At 61.2% G+C, this 14,378-nt stretch overlaps 1 protein-coding gene across 3 annotated transcripts in view; it reads left to right on the forward strand.

Annotated features, from left to right (window-relative positions):
* Positions 1–14,369, forward strand: part of Scap (SREBF chaperone) — a 53,014-nt gene extending 38,645 nt beyond the window's left edge. For all 3 annotated transcript variants that reach the window (XM_070017710.1, XM_070017712.1, XM_070017711.1), the window contains exons 3-23: positions 2,020–2,149; positions 4,637–4,794; positions 5,463–5,683; positions 5,815–5,920; positions 6,650–6,822; positions 7,099–7,225; positions 9,176–9,288; positions 9,387–9,481; positions 9,903–10,001; positions 10,086–10,304; positions 10,428–10,789; positions 11,016–11,204; positions 11,293–11,494; positions 11,584–11,699; positions 11,875–12,385; positions 12,852–12,937; positions 13,117–13,199; positions 13,279–13,445; positions 13,532–13,612; positions 13,697–13,903; positions 13,992–14,369. In XM_070017710.1, coding sequence (XP_069873811.1) covers positions 2,020–2,149; positions 4,637–4,794; positions 5,463–5,683; positions 5,815–5,920; positions 6,650–6,822; positions 7,099–7,225; positions 9,176–9,288; positions 9,387–9,481; positions 9,903–10,001; positions 10,086–10,304; positions 10,428–10,789; positions 11,016–11,204; positions 11,293–11,494; positions 11,584–11,699; positions 11,875–12,385; positions 12,852–12,937; positions 13,117–13,199; positions 13,279–13,445; positions 13,532–13,612; positions 13,697–13,903; positions 13,992–14,237 — 3,691 coding nt within the window. In that variant the 3' untranslated portion in view covers positions 14,238–14,369. The remainder of the gene's footprint in view (positions 1–2,019; positions 2,150–4,636; positions 4,795–5,462; positions 5,684–5,814; positions 5,921–6,649; positions 6,823–7,098; positions 7,226–9,175; positions 9,289–9,386; positions 9,482–9,902; positions 10,002–10,085; positions 10,305–10,427; positions 10,790–11,015; positions 11,205–11,292; positions 11,495–11,583; positions 11,700–11,874; positions 12,386–12,851; positions 12,938–13,116; positions 13,200–13,278; positions 13,446–13,531; positions 13,613–13,696; positions 13,904–13,991) is intronic.
* Positions 14,370–14,378: the final 9 nt, after the last annotated feature.

Genomic DNA, 14,378 nt, shown 5'->3' on the forward strand with positions numbered 1-14,378 from the left:
ATAATGCTGATCGCATTGCTCAGATGGTGGAGTGGTTAGTGAGTGAAAAGTCTAGCAAGGCCCTGAGTTCAGGATCATCCAAAACAGATCAACCTAGGCTTGGGGGTATAGCTCTGTGGCTGAGCACATGCTTAACAGCCACGAAGCCTTGGGCTCACACACACACAAAGGTCAAACTAAATTTGTGATGATGATTATAATCGTGTTAATGTTTGGAGGTGGGAGGGGTGTATGTCAACTGGTAGTGGGTCCCAGGCTACCGTTGAAGGTTCTGAAAATACTCGCAGCTTGCTCTCTCCGGTGGTTACAGGGGTATGTAGGGAAAACTCATTGCTCTCTATATCTATGCTTGCCTGCTCTTCTTGCTCTTGTCCCTCCTGCTTCAGCCTCCTATTCAGGTGATTGCGGAATATTGAAAACATCATCTAAAGAGAGGTGCCTAAAACAAAAATGCACATCTGTTTGCCAAGTTATTCTTGTGAAGGAAAAACCTTGGGCCAGTCATCTTGTGCTACATAGTTTCCAGAGTCTGTCCTTCACATTGCTCAGCTATCTAAATCACAGTCTATCTGGACTTTGAGTCTTCTCCCCTCCCCCAGAGTGCTTTTTTCTTTTCTTTTTCCTTCCTTCCTTCCTTCCTTCCTTCCTTCCTTCCTTCCTTCCTTCCTTCCTTCCTTCCTTCCTTCCTTCCTTCCTTCCTTCCTTCCTTCCTTCCTTCCTTCCTTCCTTCCTTCCTCCCCCCCCTTTTTTTTCCTGGGTCTTGAATCCTGGGCTTGGGTGCTGTCCCTGAGCTCTTCAGCTTAAGACTAGTATTCTACCACTTGAGCCTCAGTGCCACTTCTGGTTTTTTGGTGGTTCATTGGAGATAAGCCTCACAGACATTCCTGCCTGGGCTGACTTTGAACCATGATCCTCAGATCTCAGCCTCCTGAATAGCTAGAATTACAGGCATGAACCATCAGTGCCCTGGCTCTCTTTTTCTTTTTTTTTTTTTTGTCGGTCGTGGGGCTTGAACTCTGGGCCTGGGCGCTGTCCCTCAGCTCTTCAGCTCAAGGTGAGTGCTCTACCACTTGAGCTACAGCGCCACTTCCGGTTTTCTGGTGGTTTATTGGAGACAGGAGTCTCACGGTCTCACCTGCCCAGGCTGGCTTTGAACCGCGATCCTCAGATCTCAGCCTCCTGAGTAGCTAGGATTACAGGCGTGAGCCACCAGTGCCCGGCTCTTTTTCTTTTTTTAAATAAAGTTTAAAAATATTTTGTTTTAGCAGTGGGGTGTGGTGGCTCACACCTGTAATTCTAGCTGCTCAGGAGGCTGAGATCTGAGGATTGAAGTTCAAAGCAGCCCAGGCAGGAAAGTGTGTGAGACTCTTATCTCGGATTAAGCAACAAAAAAAAGCTGGATGTAGAGCTGCGGCTCAAGTGGTAGAGTACCAGTCTTTTTTTTTTTTTTTTTGGTTCTGGCCGTGGGGCCTGAACTCTGGGCCTGGGCGCTGTCCCTCAGCTCTTCAGCTCAAGGCGAGCGCTCTACCACTTGAGCCACAGCGCCACCTCCGGCTTTTTTTCTTTTTGCTTATGTGGTGCTGAGGAATCGAACCCAGGGCCTCAGGCATGCAAGGCAAGCAAGCGCTCTACCACTGAGCCACCTTCCCAGCCCTAGAGTACCAGTCTTGAGCATAGAAAGCTCAGGGACAGCACCCAGGCCCTGGGTTCAAACCCCAGGACTGGCACACATACACAACACAAAATGGTTTTAGCGTCACGTCTTTATATTGTTTCTGTAAACGTTTAACCAACTTGCTTTGTATAAATTGGGCTGTGCGTGACTACAATAAATTTGCAACATTCTGATCTAGATGATTGCTGAGTTTGAGCTCTCAGATGTTCTGACAGTTGATGCGTTGGTCGAGTCTTCCTAGGAAAGAGCTCACTGCGCCTGCAGCTTCCTGAAATCCCCCTCCCTCTCCGCAGAGCCCGCCTCCCGCGAGCCCTCACTCTTCTCCCCCCTTTCCTTCTCCCCAGCTACCCGCTGCTGAAGCTCCCCTTGCCGGGAACTGGACCTGTGGAATTCTCCACGCCAGTGAAGGACTACTCGCCCCCACCCTCGGACTCTGACCGCAAACAAGGCGAGCTCAGCGAGCAGCCGGAGTGGGTAGGTACCCGGCGCGTTGCTGAGGCGAGCCCAGCGCAGGAGCTGATTGGCGGAGGCCAGCTCCGAGCGTGGCTGTGAGAGTGGTCAGCCCAGAATCTGTGTTCACGTGCTCCAACCGCCTCCCAGAGGCCCCCCCCAACCAACAAAAATACTTGGTTATCCATTTAATGAGTAACCTTTATTGTAAGAAAACAGCAGATGAAACCAAAGGAGGGACTGTCCCTGAAAAGCCGGGGCTGCCATGGTCCTGGTGGGGGTCAGCTGGGTCCAGCCTCACTCACCTGGCCCTGTAGGGGTGCCAGGTCGCCCCTCCTCTCCTCCAGGCCACGAGAATAGCACGCATCCCTAGGATGTGCTGTGAGCAGAGTTCCAGCCTAGCAGTTCTGTTCCCTCCTTCCAGTCAAGTAGAAAGTGCAGGTCCTTTCTCCAGGTAAGGGCCCCGATGACTTAGCCGCTTCCATGGTTGAGTTTACCCAGGTCAGTGATAGATAGAACTCTCTAGTTCCCCCACCCCTGGCCGATTGTTCTTTGTGAACCACACTATTCCCTGCTGGCTGTCTCTGGGCTGAGCGCTGACAAATAGGAAGCCAGTCTCTGGGTGAGCGGCTCCGTGTCACTGCCTTCACTGTTTGTTTTTTGTTTGTCATTCGTGGGGCTTTGAACTCTGGGCCTGGGCACTATACCTCAGCTCTCCAGCTCAAGGCGAGCACTCTACCACTTGAGCCACAGCGCCACTTCCAGTTTTCTGAGTGGTTTTTATTGAAGATAAGAGTCTCACAGAGTTTCCTGCCCTGGCTGGCTTTGAACCGCGATCCTCAGATCTCAGCCTCCCGAGTAGCTAGGATGACAGGCGTGAGCCACCGACACCTGGCTTGCCCTCACTGTTTGGAGTCACAAAAGCTTGAGTTGCTTCTCTTTGGACATCATGTGACGGACCATGTGCCGGGCTTCCATGAATTGTGCTTTGGCCCCAGGGCTTGGGGCTTGGCTTGTTGAGTCTCTTGAGGAGGAAAAGCAAAGCTTGGGAAACAGAACCCTCTCCTCTCACTGTGACAGCTTCTTCATTTCCTTTCTGGGTAAGGTAGCAGCCTGGTACCTGGTTGTAAATTTGACTTCTGGTTGCTGGTCAGACGAGTGTGTGTTACAACCACAGTGTCAGTATAATATGCAGTAATACACAATACACAGTACTTTTTATTTTTTTTAATTTTTATTTATTTTTTTTTGTCAGTTGTGGGCTTGAACTCGGGGCCTGGGCACTGTCCCTCAGCTCTTCAGCTCAAGGCGAGCGCTCTACCACTTGATCTACAGCGCCATTTCTGGTTTTCTGCTGGTTTATTGGAGACAAGAGTCTCACGGACTTTCTTGCCTAGGCTGGCTTTGAACCATGTTCCTCAGATCTCAGCCTCCCAAGTAGCTTGGATTACAGGCATGAGCCACCAGTTCATTATACAATATAATACTCAGCTTTGGCTTACTGGGTCTCTGCCCATGAAGATCAGCAGGAACATGTTCTGCTGCTAGCAGAAATCACCATCAGGAATCAGTTTGGGCAGAAACTAGTTTGAGGTTTTGAATCCCAGCTTGACCAGTTGGTTCACCGTGGGGCATTGTTGATTCAAGCCTTTTACCTTACTTAACTTTTACTGCAGTTTTAACATAATTACACAGATGTTTTTTGTTGTTGTTGTTTTTGTCGGTTGTGGGGCCTGAACTCTGGGCCTGGGTGCTGTCCCTCACCTCTTCAGCTCAAGGCTAGCGCTCTATCACCTGAGCCACAGTGCCACTTACTGTTTCTGAGTAGTTCATTGGAGATAAGAGTCTCACGGACTTTTCCTGCCTGGGCTGGCTTTGACCTCCATCCTCAGATCTCAGCCTCCTGAGTAGCTATGATGATAGGCGTGAGCGAGCCACCGGTGCCCTGCCGCTTTGGTTATTTTTCTGTCCACCCTGTGGATCGGGGCAGCGGGCCCACGTAGAGAGGAGAAGAAGGAAGGTTTGCACACTTAAGAGTCCCTGTAGTGTCAGCAAGCGTACACTTCTCCGCGGGCACTCAGCACGGTGGCACTTTGTGCAGGAAGCCCACCTGGCTTTCTGGTATGCAGCCCCAGCTTCTCCTCTGTGCCCTGTACTGGCCTGTTGGCAGTTTATAGACACCAATGTTTTGCACATAGTAGATGCTCACGAAAGGGTTCGTAGTGGATCAAGAAACAGGCTTTGGTAGGAGACAGCAAGCCCGTGGTTTTCCTGTAGCAGGGTAGAAGAGAAGCAGGTGGCACCAAGTTGAATCTGAGGCTGGAGGTGTAAGCTCTATCCCAGCAGCGGAGCCATTCCTTTGGAAGCAATGGCGGTCTGGTGTAGCGAGCAGCCAGCTCCGCTGTGGTAGGGCAAGTACAGCCGGATGAGCCGGTGGCTTCCACGCAGGGGCCTGTGAGCCTCCCTCTTGCACTGAGGTGCCTTTTCCTCTCTGCCCCATTTCTCCTACAGTATGTGGGCGCCCCCGTGGCGTACATCCAGCAGATATTTGTGAAGTCCTCAGTGTCTCCCTGGCACAAGAATCTCCTGGCAGTGGATGTGTTCCGCTCCCCTCTGTCCCGCGCCTTCCAGCTGGTGGAGGAGATCCGGAACCACGTGCTGAGAGACAGGTAGCCCTCTCTGTGCGACATCTCTCAGCAGCCTTGTGGCTTCACTGCGGCTGCCTTTCCCCTGTCAAGACCCCAGTTTGAGCCCTGAGCTCTGCCCTCATAGCTCAGACACAGCAAGTGTCTGTGGATCTGACACTCCTTCCAGACAGATGTCTGCTGGGACCTCAGGCCATCGTGGATCACCATCAGATTTTACTTAGTTAATGGCTTTTTGTGTGTGCGCTCCGGGACTTGAACTCAGGGCCTGGGTGCTGCCTCTGAGCATTCTTGCTCAAGACTAGTCTCTCCCATTATGTAACATCTCCACTGCCAGCTTTTTTGGTGTTTAATTGAAGATAAGTCTTTGCTGCCCAGGCTGGCCTCCGACTTTGATCCTCAGATCTCGGCTTCCGTAGCAGCTGGGATGACAGGCGTGAGCCACCCCCATCTAGCTTTTGACAAGGATCAATTAGCTAAATCACTTTGTAGGCTGAAGGATCAATTAGCTAAATAGCTTTGTAGGCTGTGCGGCCAGAGTCTGGTGCTGAGCACCTGGAAGTACGTTGGCTGCTGCCCTAACCATCTGGAGCCACTAGGGGGCACGTGGGAGCCGTATCAGGAGCGCGGTGGCAGGGTGCGCTAGCCTCGGCTGGAGGTGTAGCTGGGACCTCCTTATGTCTCCTGCACAGCTCCGGGACGCGGAGCCTGGAGGAAGTGTGCCTGCAGGTGACCGACCTGCTCCCAGGCCTCAGGAAGCTCCGCAGTCTCCTCCCTGAGCACGGCTGCCTGCTGCTGTCCCCTGGAAACTTCTGGCAGAATGACCGGGAGCGCTTCTACGCGGACCCTGACATCATCGGGACCATCCACCAGCATGAGCCCAAAACCCTGCAGACATCAGCCACCCTCAAAGGTTCCCCCGACCCGCGCCTCTTCTCCCGAGACTTGGCCGTGGCAGGGCAATGCCCCCCTCCCGGCGTGCAGGGGTGAGGGGTGGCCTCGGGGTGGCCTCACAGAGCCGTCATGCCCTGCCTCTGCTTGCAGACCTGCTGTTCGGCGTGCCCGGGAAGTACAGCGGGGTGAGCCTGTACACGAGGAGGAGGATGGTCTCCTACACCATCACCCTGGTCTTCCAGCATTACCATGCCAGGTAGGACAGCCAGGCCCGGGGCGGGGGGGGGGGGGGGATACAGGGTGCTCAGAACGAGTGCTTGGGTTCAGGCCCAGGCCTGAATATTTCAGGGAGGCCATGTGCTGTGTGTGGGGGAGGGGTGTGGAGGGGCAGCAAAGAAGGAGCTGGAAGCCGGGCGCTGGTGGCTCACGCCTGTAATCCTAGCTACTCAGGAGGCTGAGATCTGAGGATCGCGGTTCAAAGCCAGCCCGGGCAGGAGAGACCGTGAGACCCCTATCTCCAATAAACCACCAGAAAACCGGAAGTGGCGCTGTAGCTCAAGTGGTAGAGCGCTCGCCTTGAGCTGAAGAGCTGAGGGACAGCGCCCAGGCCCAGAATTCAAGCCCCACGACTGACAAAAAAAAAAAAAAGAAGGAGCTGGTAGTTTGAGTGCCTGGGGGTCTCCCCTCCTTTCCCCTCAACCCGGACATTTTGGAGCCTCTTGCGGCTCAAGTGTTCCCTGTGGGGCGCTGCAGGTGACCTTCACAGAGGCCAGGGCTCTGGACATGCCCCTGATCAGCTTCCCCAAGGGCTTTGGAGAAGGAGCCAGGGTATCTTCTAGAAGTTTCTTCCCAGCATGGTGGAAATCGGCCTGGGAGTGTCGCTCAAGGGGCAGGTCCTGAGTTCAAACCCCGCTACTGCCAGAATCAAACCCACATGGGAGGATGGCGACCCCTGGCCCCTCCCAGAGTGTCTCCTCGTTTCTAGCTTCCTGGGGAGCCTGCGTGCCCGGCTCATGCTCCTGCACCCCAGCCCAAACTGCAGCCTCCGCGCCGAGAGCCTGGTCCACGTGCACTTCAAGGAGGAGATCGGCGTGGCTGAGCTCATCCCGCTGGTGACCACCTACATCATCCTGTTTGCCTACATCTACTTCTCCACGCGTATGTCCACCTGCATGTCCACCCTGGAAAGATCACCAGAATCAGGGCCTCCTCCCTAGTGTGGGGCCGCGGGGGCGGGGGCGGGATTCCTCCTAGCTCTCAGGTTCCCTAAACCGGTGGGTGTCTGTGACCCTGAGAAGTGAAATGCCCTTGGGAATGCTTTTCTTTTGGTTAAACCCTGGGACTCTTCCCCTCCTCCTTGTCAGGGCCTAAGCTTAGTTAGAGGGACCAGGGGCTAAGGCCCGGACCCCTCGATGTTCCTTCTCTGCCCTCTAGGCAAGATCGACATGGTCAAGTCCAAGTGGGGCCTGGCCCTGGCGGCCGTGGTCACGGTGCTCAGCTCGCTGCTCATGTCTGTGGGGCTCTGCACGCTCTTCGGCCTCACGCCCACCCTCAATGGCGGGTAGGTCCCTGCAGGCCCCACTGGGCCATGGGGTGGGCCCTTCCTCCAGAGAGCCTCACACATCTGCACTTGGCCTCCCTGGCTTCCCGTGCCTTCACCTGGTTAGCTTTGATCTTTAAGAGGTACATTTCTACTGGGCACCGGTGGCTCATACCTGTAATCCTTGAGGATTGTGGTTTCAGAGCCAGTCTGGGTAGGAAAGGCCGTGAGACTCTTATCTCCAACAAACTACTCAGAAAAAGCTGCAAGTGGAACTATGGCTCAAGTAGTAAAGCACTGGCCTTGAGCAAAAGAAGTTCAGAGACAGTGCCCAGGCCCTGAGTTCAAGCTCCATAAACAGCACAATAAAAAAAAATGTACATTTTCTTCCTCTTATCTAGTTTATGTTCATGTTTGTGTTGTGTATCTAAATACAGTATATTTAAATGTATATGTAATAGTTATGGGCATGTACAGTGTAAGCGTGTAAATGCAGTTATGTGTATATGTAAGTATGATTTGCACGTGTGTTTTAAGCATATCCACAGGTCTATTTGTCCACTTTTTTGTGTGTCGGTCATGGGACTTGAACTTTGGGCCTGGGCGCTGTCCTCAGCTCTTCAGCTCAAGGCTAGTGCTCTACCACTTGACCCACAGTGCCACTTCCAGCTTTTTTCTGCTTATGTGGTGCTGAGAAATCAAACCCAGGGCCTCATGCATGCGAGGCAAACACGCTACCACTGAGCCACCTTCCCAGCCCTTGTCTACTCTTTTTGTGGGTATATATGATGGTATTAAGGCTTGAATTCAGGACCTCTTGCTCTCTAGCTTGGCTTTTTCACTTAAGGCTGGCACGGTGCCACTTGAGCCACACCTCCACTTTGGGCTTTTCTGCTGATTAATTGGAGAGAATATCCTCACAGACTTTTCTGCCCAGGCTAGTTTAGAACTGGTATCCTCAGATCTCAGCCTTCTGAGTAGCTGGGATTATAGGCGTAAGCCACTGGCACCCACCCACCCATTTCCTCAGTCTTAATGTTAACTGCCTCATCTGGGGACCATGGTTCACATCTATAATCCCAGCTACTCATGAGGCTGAAATCTGCCTCTGCTGAAATCAAGGTCCAAAGCCAATCGGAGCAGACGAAACCCCTGTGTCCAGTTAGCCAGCAAAGAGCCAGCTGTCCAGCAGGGCTCAGCTGGTAGAGCTTCTGCATGGGCCTTGAGTTTTTCACTTGAACCAGAGCATGAAGCCCCGAGTTCGAGTCCCCAGCACTGACACTTATATGTAAAGGGGCATCCGCGTTTGTCACTGTTTACTTTGTGCTTGACCCTTCTTGGGTCTGGAAGCCCCTCCCTGTGTTCATCTTTGGATCTTTGGCCTAAGCCAAACCAAGCCCCTGCCTGCCTTGCCTGTCTGTGGTTAGTGGCAGAGTGGCCTGACCCTTACCTTGGCTCGTCAGGCTGGTCATAGCCAAAGCTGCTCCCACCCCAACGCCCAACCCCCAGTGCTCGAACGAACTCCCAGCCAGGCCTCACCCTAGGGAGCAGTGACTCGGTACTGTTTGTCGCTTTCCTCGTGGTCGAACACCTGGACACCCACTGTCTCTTCTGCGCCCATCACCCGCACCCCGCCTGCTCCCCCCCCCCACAGCAGCCTCCCTTCCCCTGGTCACAGCTCAGCCATCCCCCCAAGTGGGAAGTTGCGCAGGCCTAGACTTGAGGGTTGGGTCCCACCTGCCTTTAGTTCTGGTGGCTCGGCCTGGCCTCGGCAGGCGTCATTCTGCCAGCCAGCAGTATGGCGAGGCCTGACAGCTGGGCAGCGCAGCTGTCTGGGCAGCGCAGCTGGTGGTGCTCTCGTTCGGAGCGAGGGGTGGGAGCCCCCGGCAGGCCCAGCGAGCCTGGCGCGAAGCACCGTGTTGTGGTACCTCACCACCCACCATCCTCTCCTTCCTGTCTCTGCGTCTCCAGAGAGATTTTCCCATACCTCGTGGTGGTCATTGGCTTAGAGAATGTGCTGGTGCTCACCAAGTCAGTGGTCTCCACCCCTGTGGACCTGGAGGTGAAGCTCCGGATTGCCCAAGGTAATGCAAAGTGGGGCGGGGCGGCTTTGCACCCCCCCCCCCAGCCTCCTGAGCGCAGGCCCCCTGCTACCCCTGTGCCCTGGTGCCGCCCTCCACAGGCCTAAGCAGTGAGAGCTGGTCCATCATGAAGAACATGGCCACCGAGCTGGGCATCATCCTTGTGGGCTACTTCACCCTTGTCCCTGCCATCCAGGTACAGTGCCAAGGCCCACGGCTGAGCACACAGGGCAGGGTGTGCCTGGCCTCGGTGACCTGCGGGCAGGCAGGGTCACCACAGGGCGCACGCGCTCCGGGCAGGCTCAGCAGCCCAGCCCAGTCACAGGGCCGGGGGCGCGGCCGGGCCCGCCCGGGCCTGCAGGCCGGTGGCTGTGCGTTTCCCGCCGTTGGCGCCACTGCAGCTTCTCCAGGTTCTGGTAGAGTCTGAGCTGCTGCGCCAGCCATGCCAGGGGCCGCGAGACCGACCGCAGGGGTGGAAAACTTTCAGCCTAGGGACGGCCGAGGTCCCCCACTTCTTCTGCCGTGGGTCCAGGGCGGCGGCGGCCAGGAAGCTTTGTGGGGGGTCGGCTGGAACGGGGGGCCGGGGGCCCTCGCTCACCCCCCCCCCCCGCCTGCAGGAGTTCTGTCTCTTCGCCGTCGTGGGCCTGGTGTCTGACTTCTTCCTCCAGATGCTGTTCTTCACCACCGTCCTGTCCATTGACATCCGCCGCATGGAGGTGCGCGGCGGCGCGGGGCGGGGGGGGGGTGTGGATGCGGGGGGGTGCGGGGTGCGCGCTGACCGCTGCCCCCCCCCCCCGCAGCTGGCGGACCTGAACAAGCGGCTGCCCGCCGAGGCCTGCCTGCCGCCCAGCAAGCCCGTGGGGCGGCCCGCGCGCTTCGAGCGCCACCCGGCCGCGCGGCCGTCCACGCCGCACACCATCACGCTGCAGCCGTCCTCCTTCCGCAACCTGCGGCTGCCCAAGCGGCTGCGCGTCATCTACTTCCTGGCCCGCACCCGCCTCGCCCAGCGCCTCATCATGGTACGCGGCGGGCCCTGCGCATGCGCGGCCGGGAACCCCCCCCCCCCCCGCCCTCCCGGACACCGACGGGACCTCCCCCCCCCCACGGGGTCCCCCGCCCCCCTAACACCGGCTCCCCCGCAGGCCGGCACGGTGGTGTGGATCAGCATCCTGCTGTACACGGACCCGGCCGGGCTGCGCACCTACCTCACGGCGCAGGTGACGGAGCAGAGCCCGCTGGGCGACGGCGCGCTGCCGCCGCTGCCCGTGCCCGCCCGCCACGCCGACCCGGCCTTCGCCATCTTCCCCCCGGACGCCCCGAAGCTGCCGGAGAACCAGACCCTGCCCGGGGGGCCCCCCGAGCGTGCCGGCGCGGCGGAGGGCGTCGGCGACGGCCCGGTCCCCGAGGTCACCTGGGGGCCCGAGGACGAGGAGCTGTGGAGGAAGCTGTCCTTCCGCCACTGGCCCACGCTCTTCAGCTACTACAACATCACGCTGGCCAAGCGGTGAGCGCGGACGTGCCTGCGGGGGCCGCGCCTGCGGGGGAGGGCGGGGCCGAGGCAGGGGCGGGGCCCGCCGCAGGCCACGCCCAGCTGAGGGGTGGGCGGGGCGGGTTGCACGGGTGGGCGGTGGCCCCGAGGCCCGCCCCCCAGGTGAGGCCCGCCCCCCAGGTGAGGCCCACCCCCCAGGTGAGGCCCGCCCCCCAGGTGAGGCCCGCCCCCTTCCCCCCAGGTACGTCAGCCTGCTGCCCGTCATCCCGGTCACTCTGCGCCTGAACCCCCGGGAGGCCCTGGAGGGGCGGCGCCCCCAGGACAGCCGCAGCTCGTGGGCCGCGCCCGGGCCCCGGCCCGGGGAGCTCTGGGAGGCCGAGTCGCTGGGGCCAGGGGGGGCCCCGGCCCACGGCGATGTCACGTTGTACAAGTAAGGCGCGCGGTGGCGGGGCGCGCGGGGCCGGGCAGGAGGGCGGGCGGGCGGGGAGCCCCGCTCACGCCCCGCTCACGCGGCGCAGGGTGGCGGCGCTCGGATTGGCGGCCGGCATCGTCCTCGTGCTGCTGATGCTCTGCCTCTACCGGGTGCTCTGCCCGCGCAACTACGGGCAGCCCGGCGGCGGGCCGGCGCGGCGGCGGCGCGGGGAGCTCCCGTGCGACGACTACGGCTACGCGCCGCCCGAGACGGAGATCGTGCCGCTGGTGCTGCGCGGGCACCTCATGGTGAGCCGAGCGGGGTCGTGGGCGCGCGCGCCGGGGCGGGGCGGGGCCGGGCGGGCCGGGGCCCCCGTTCCACTCACTGCCTCCCCCAGGACATCGAGTGCCTGGCCAGCGACGGCATGCTGCTGGTGAGCTGCTGCCTGGCCGGCCACGTCTGCGTGTGGGACGCGCAGACCGGAGACTGCCTCACGCGCATCCCGCGCCCAGGGTAGGCCCCGCCCCCGCCCGCATCCTGGCCTATCTATCACCCGAGACCCCGCCCCCGCCCCCATCCTGGCCTATCACCGGAGACCCCGCCCCCGCCCACATCCTGGCCTATCTATCACCCGAGACCCCGCCTCTCGTTCACACCCCGGGCCCCGCCCTGACCCCGCCCTCCGCAGGCGGCGCCGGGACAGCACGGGCAGCGCCCTGGAGACGCAGGAGAGCTGGGAGCGGCTGTCGGAGGGCGACAAGGCCGGGCTGGAGGAGCTGGGGGACAGCCCTCCGCCGCGACGCCGCCCCGCGGGGCCCCCGCCGCCTGCGCGCTTCCGGGACCAGCCCGACCTCAGCTGCCTCATCGACACCAACTTCGCGGCCCGGCCGCGCTCCCCGGAGCCCGCTCAGCCCGAGCCCCGGCACCGCGCGGGCTGCGGCCGCGCCCGGGACCCTCCGGGCTACGATTTCGGGCGTCTGGTGCAGCGCGTGTACCCGGAGGAGGGGCGGGCCGCGGGGCCCGGGCCCGCGCTGCGGCCGCCCTCCCCGGCGCCCCCGCTGGCGCCCGAGGACGAGGGCGGCCCCGCCGAGAAGGGCTCCCCGCCGCTGTCCTGGGCGCCCAGCGCGGACGGCTCCGTGTGGAGCCTGGAGCTGCAGGGCAGCCTCATCGTGCTGGGGCGGAGCAGCGGCCGGCTGGAGGTGCGCGCCCCCCCCCCCCGCCCCCGCCCCGGCCTCCCCGCTCCCCCCCCCCCCGCCCCGGCCTCCCCGCTCCCCCGCCCCGGCCTCCCCGCTCCCCCCTCCCCCGCCCCGGCCTCCCCGCTCCCCCCTCCCCCGCCCCGGCCTCCCCGCTCCCCCCCTCCCCCGCACCCCCCCCGCCCCGGCCTCCCCGGTCCCCCCCCCGCCCCGGCCTCCCCGCTCCCCCCTCCCCCGCACCCCCCCCCCCGCCCCGGCCTCCCCGCTCCCCCGCCCCGGCCTCCCCGCTCCCCCCCTCCCCCGCACCCCCCCCCCGCCCCGGCCTCCCCGCTCCCCCGCCCCGGCCTCCCCGCTCCCCCCCTCCCCCGCACCCCCCCCCGCCCCGGCCTCCCCGCTCCCCCCCTCCCCGGCCTCCCCGCTCCCCCCCCTCCCTGGCCCCGGGCTCTCAGCCTGGCGCTCGCTCGCGTTGCAGGTGTGGGACGCCATCGAGGGCGTGCTGTGCTGCAGCAGCGAGGAGGTGTCTTCGGGCATCACAGCCCTGGTCTTCCTGGACAAGAGGTGAGCCCCCCTTCCCCGTCAACCCTGTGGGGGAGCCTCAGCTACTGTTGGAAAAACTTGTTTTTGAAATTTTGCGGAGGAGGAAACTGAGGCACGGAGGGCGCTCTGGCCGCTGCAGCCCCTCCTCCCCGCGCTCCCGCCGCCACACCTTAAGGGGTCCCTGTCATCTTCCCTTCCAGGATCGTGGCCGCGCGGCTCAATGGGTCCCTGGATTTCTTCTCCCTGGAGACCCACACCGCCCTCAGCCCCCTGCAGTTCAGAGGTCAGGGCCGGGGCGGCGGGCCTGCCCTGAGGGGGGAGGTGCGGGGCCGCCTGGGGCCTCACAGCCGCCCTGTCCGCAGGGACCCCGGGGCGCGGCAGCTGCCCGTCCTCGCCCGTGTACAGCAGCAGCGACGCGGTGCTCTGCCACCTGACGCACACCGTGCCCTGCGCGCACCAGAAGCCCATCACGGCCCTGCGGGCCGCAGCCGGCCGCCTGGTGACCGGCAGCCAAGACCACACCCTCAGAGTGCGTGCGGTGCGGGGGCTGGGGCGAGGGGCGGCCGCTGGGGGGCTGGGGAGCCCCGAGACCAGAGCCTGTGCCTCCCCCCCCAGGTGTTCCGTCTGGAGGACTCGTGCTGTCTCTTCACCCTGCAGGGCCACTCGGGGGCCATCACAACTGTGTACATCGACCAGGTCAAGGGCAGGGGATGAGGCGGAGGGCGGGGTCCACACCCAGCCAGCGTGGGGCCCCTTGTTGACAAAAGCCTGCCCCCCCAGACCATGGTGCTGGCCAGCGGAGGACAGGACGGAGCCATCTGCCTGTGGGACGTGCTGAGCGGCAGCCGGGTCAGCCATATGTTTGCCCACCGTGGGGACGTCACCTCCCTCACCTGTACCACCTCCTGCGTCATCAGCAGCGGCCTAGATGACCTCATCAACATCTGGGACCGCAGCACGGGCATCAAGCTCTACTCCATTCAGCAGGTGGGCAGGGGCGCGGGGCGCCCGCGCTCTGGGGAGGGGCTCAGCACACTGAGTGACGCCCCTCCCCTGTTTTCGGCCCCACCTCCAGGACCTGGGCTGCGGCGCGAGCCTGGGCGTCATCGCAGACAACCTCCTGGTGACCGGTGGCCAAGGCTGCGTCTCCTTTTGGGACCTAAACTTTGGGGACCTGTTACAGACCGTCTACCTGGGGAAGAGCAGCGAGGCCCAGCCTGCCCGCCAGATCCTGGTGCTGGACAATGCCGCCATCGTCTGCAACTTTGGCAGTGAGCTCAGCCTGGTGTATGTGCCTTCCGTGCTGGAGAAGCTGGACTGAGGGCGCACGCACGGCGCGGGGACACACACCCGGACTGGGACAGCTGCATCTCCGGGCAGCGGCCTCTGAACTGTCCTCCTGCTTGTAATAGTAAAACTTTCTTTAAAAAAAGCAAACCTGGCTTGACCAGACCCTCAGCTA

Source organism: Dipodomys merriami, unplaced genomic scaffold (assembly GCF_024711535.1).
Source record: "Dipodomys merriami isolate MVZ:Mamm:240054 unplaced genomic scaffold, mDipMer1.0.p SCAF_125, whole genome shotgun sequence".
Lineage (NCBI taxonomy): Eukaryota > Metazoa > Chordata > Mammalia > Rodentia > Heteromyidae > Dipodomys > Dipodomys merriami.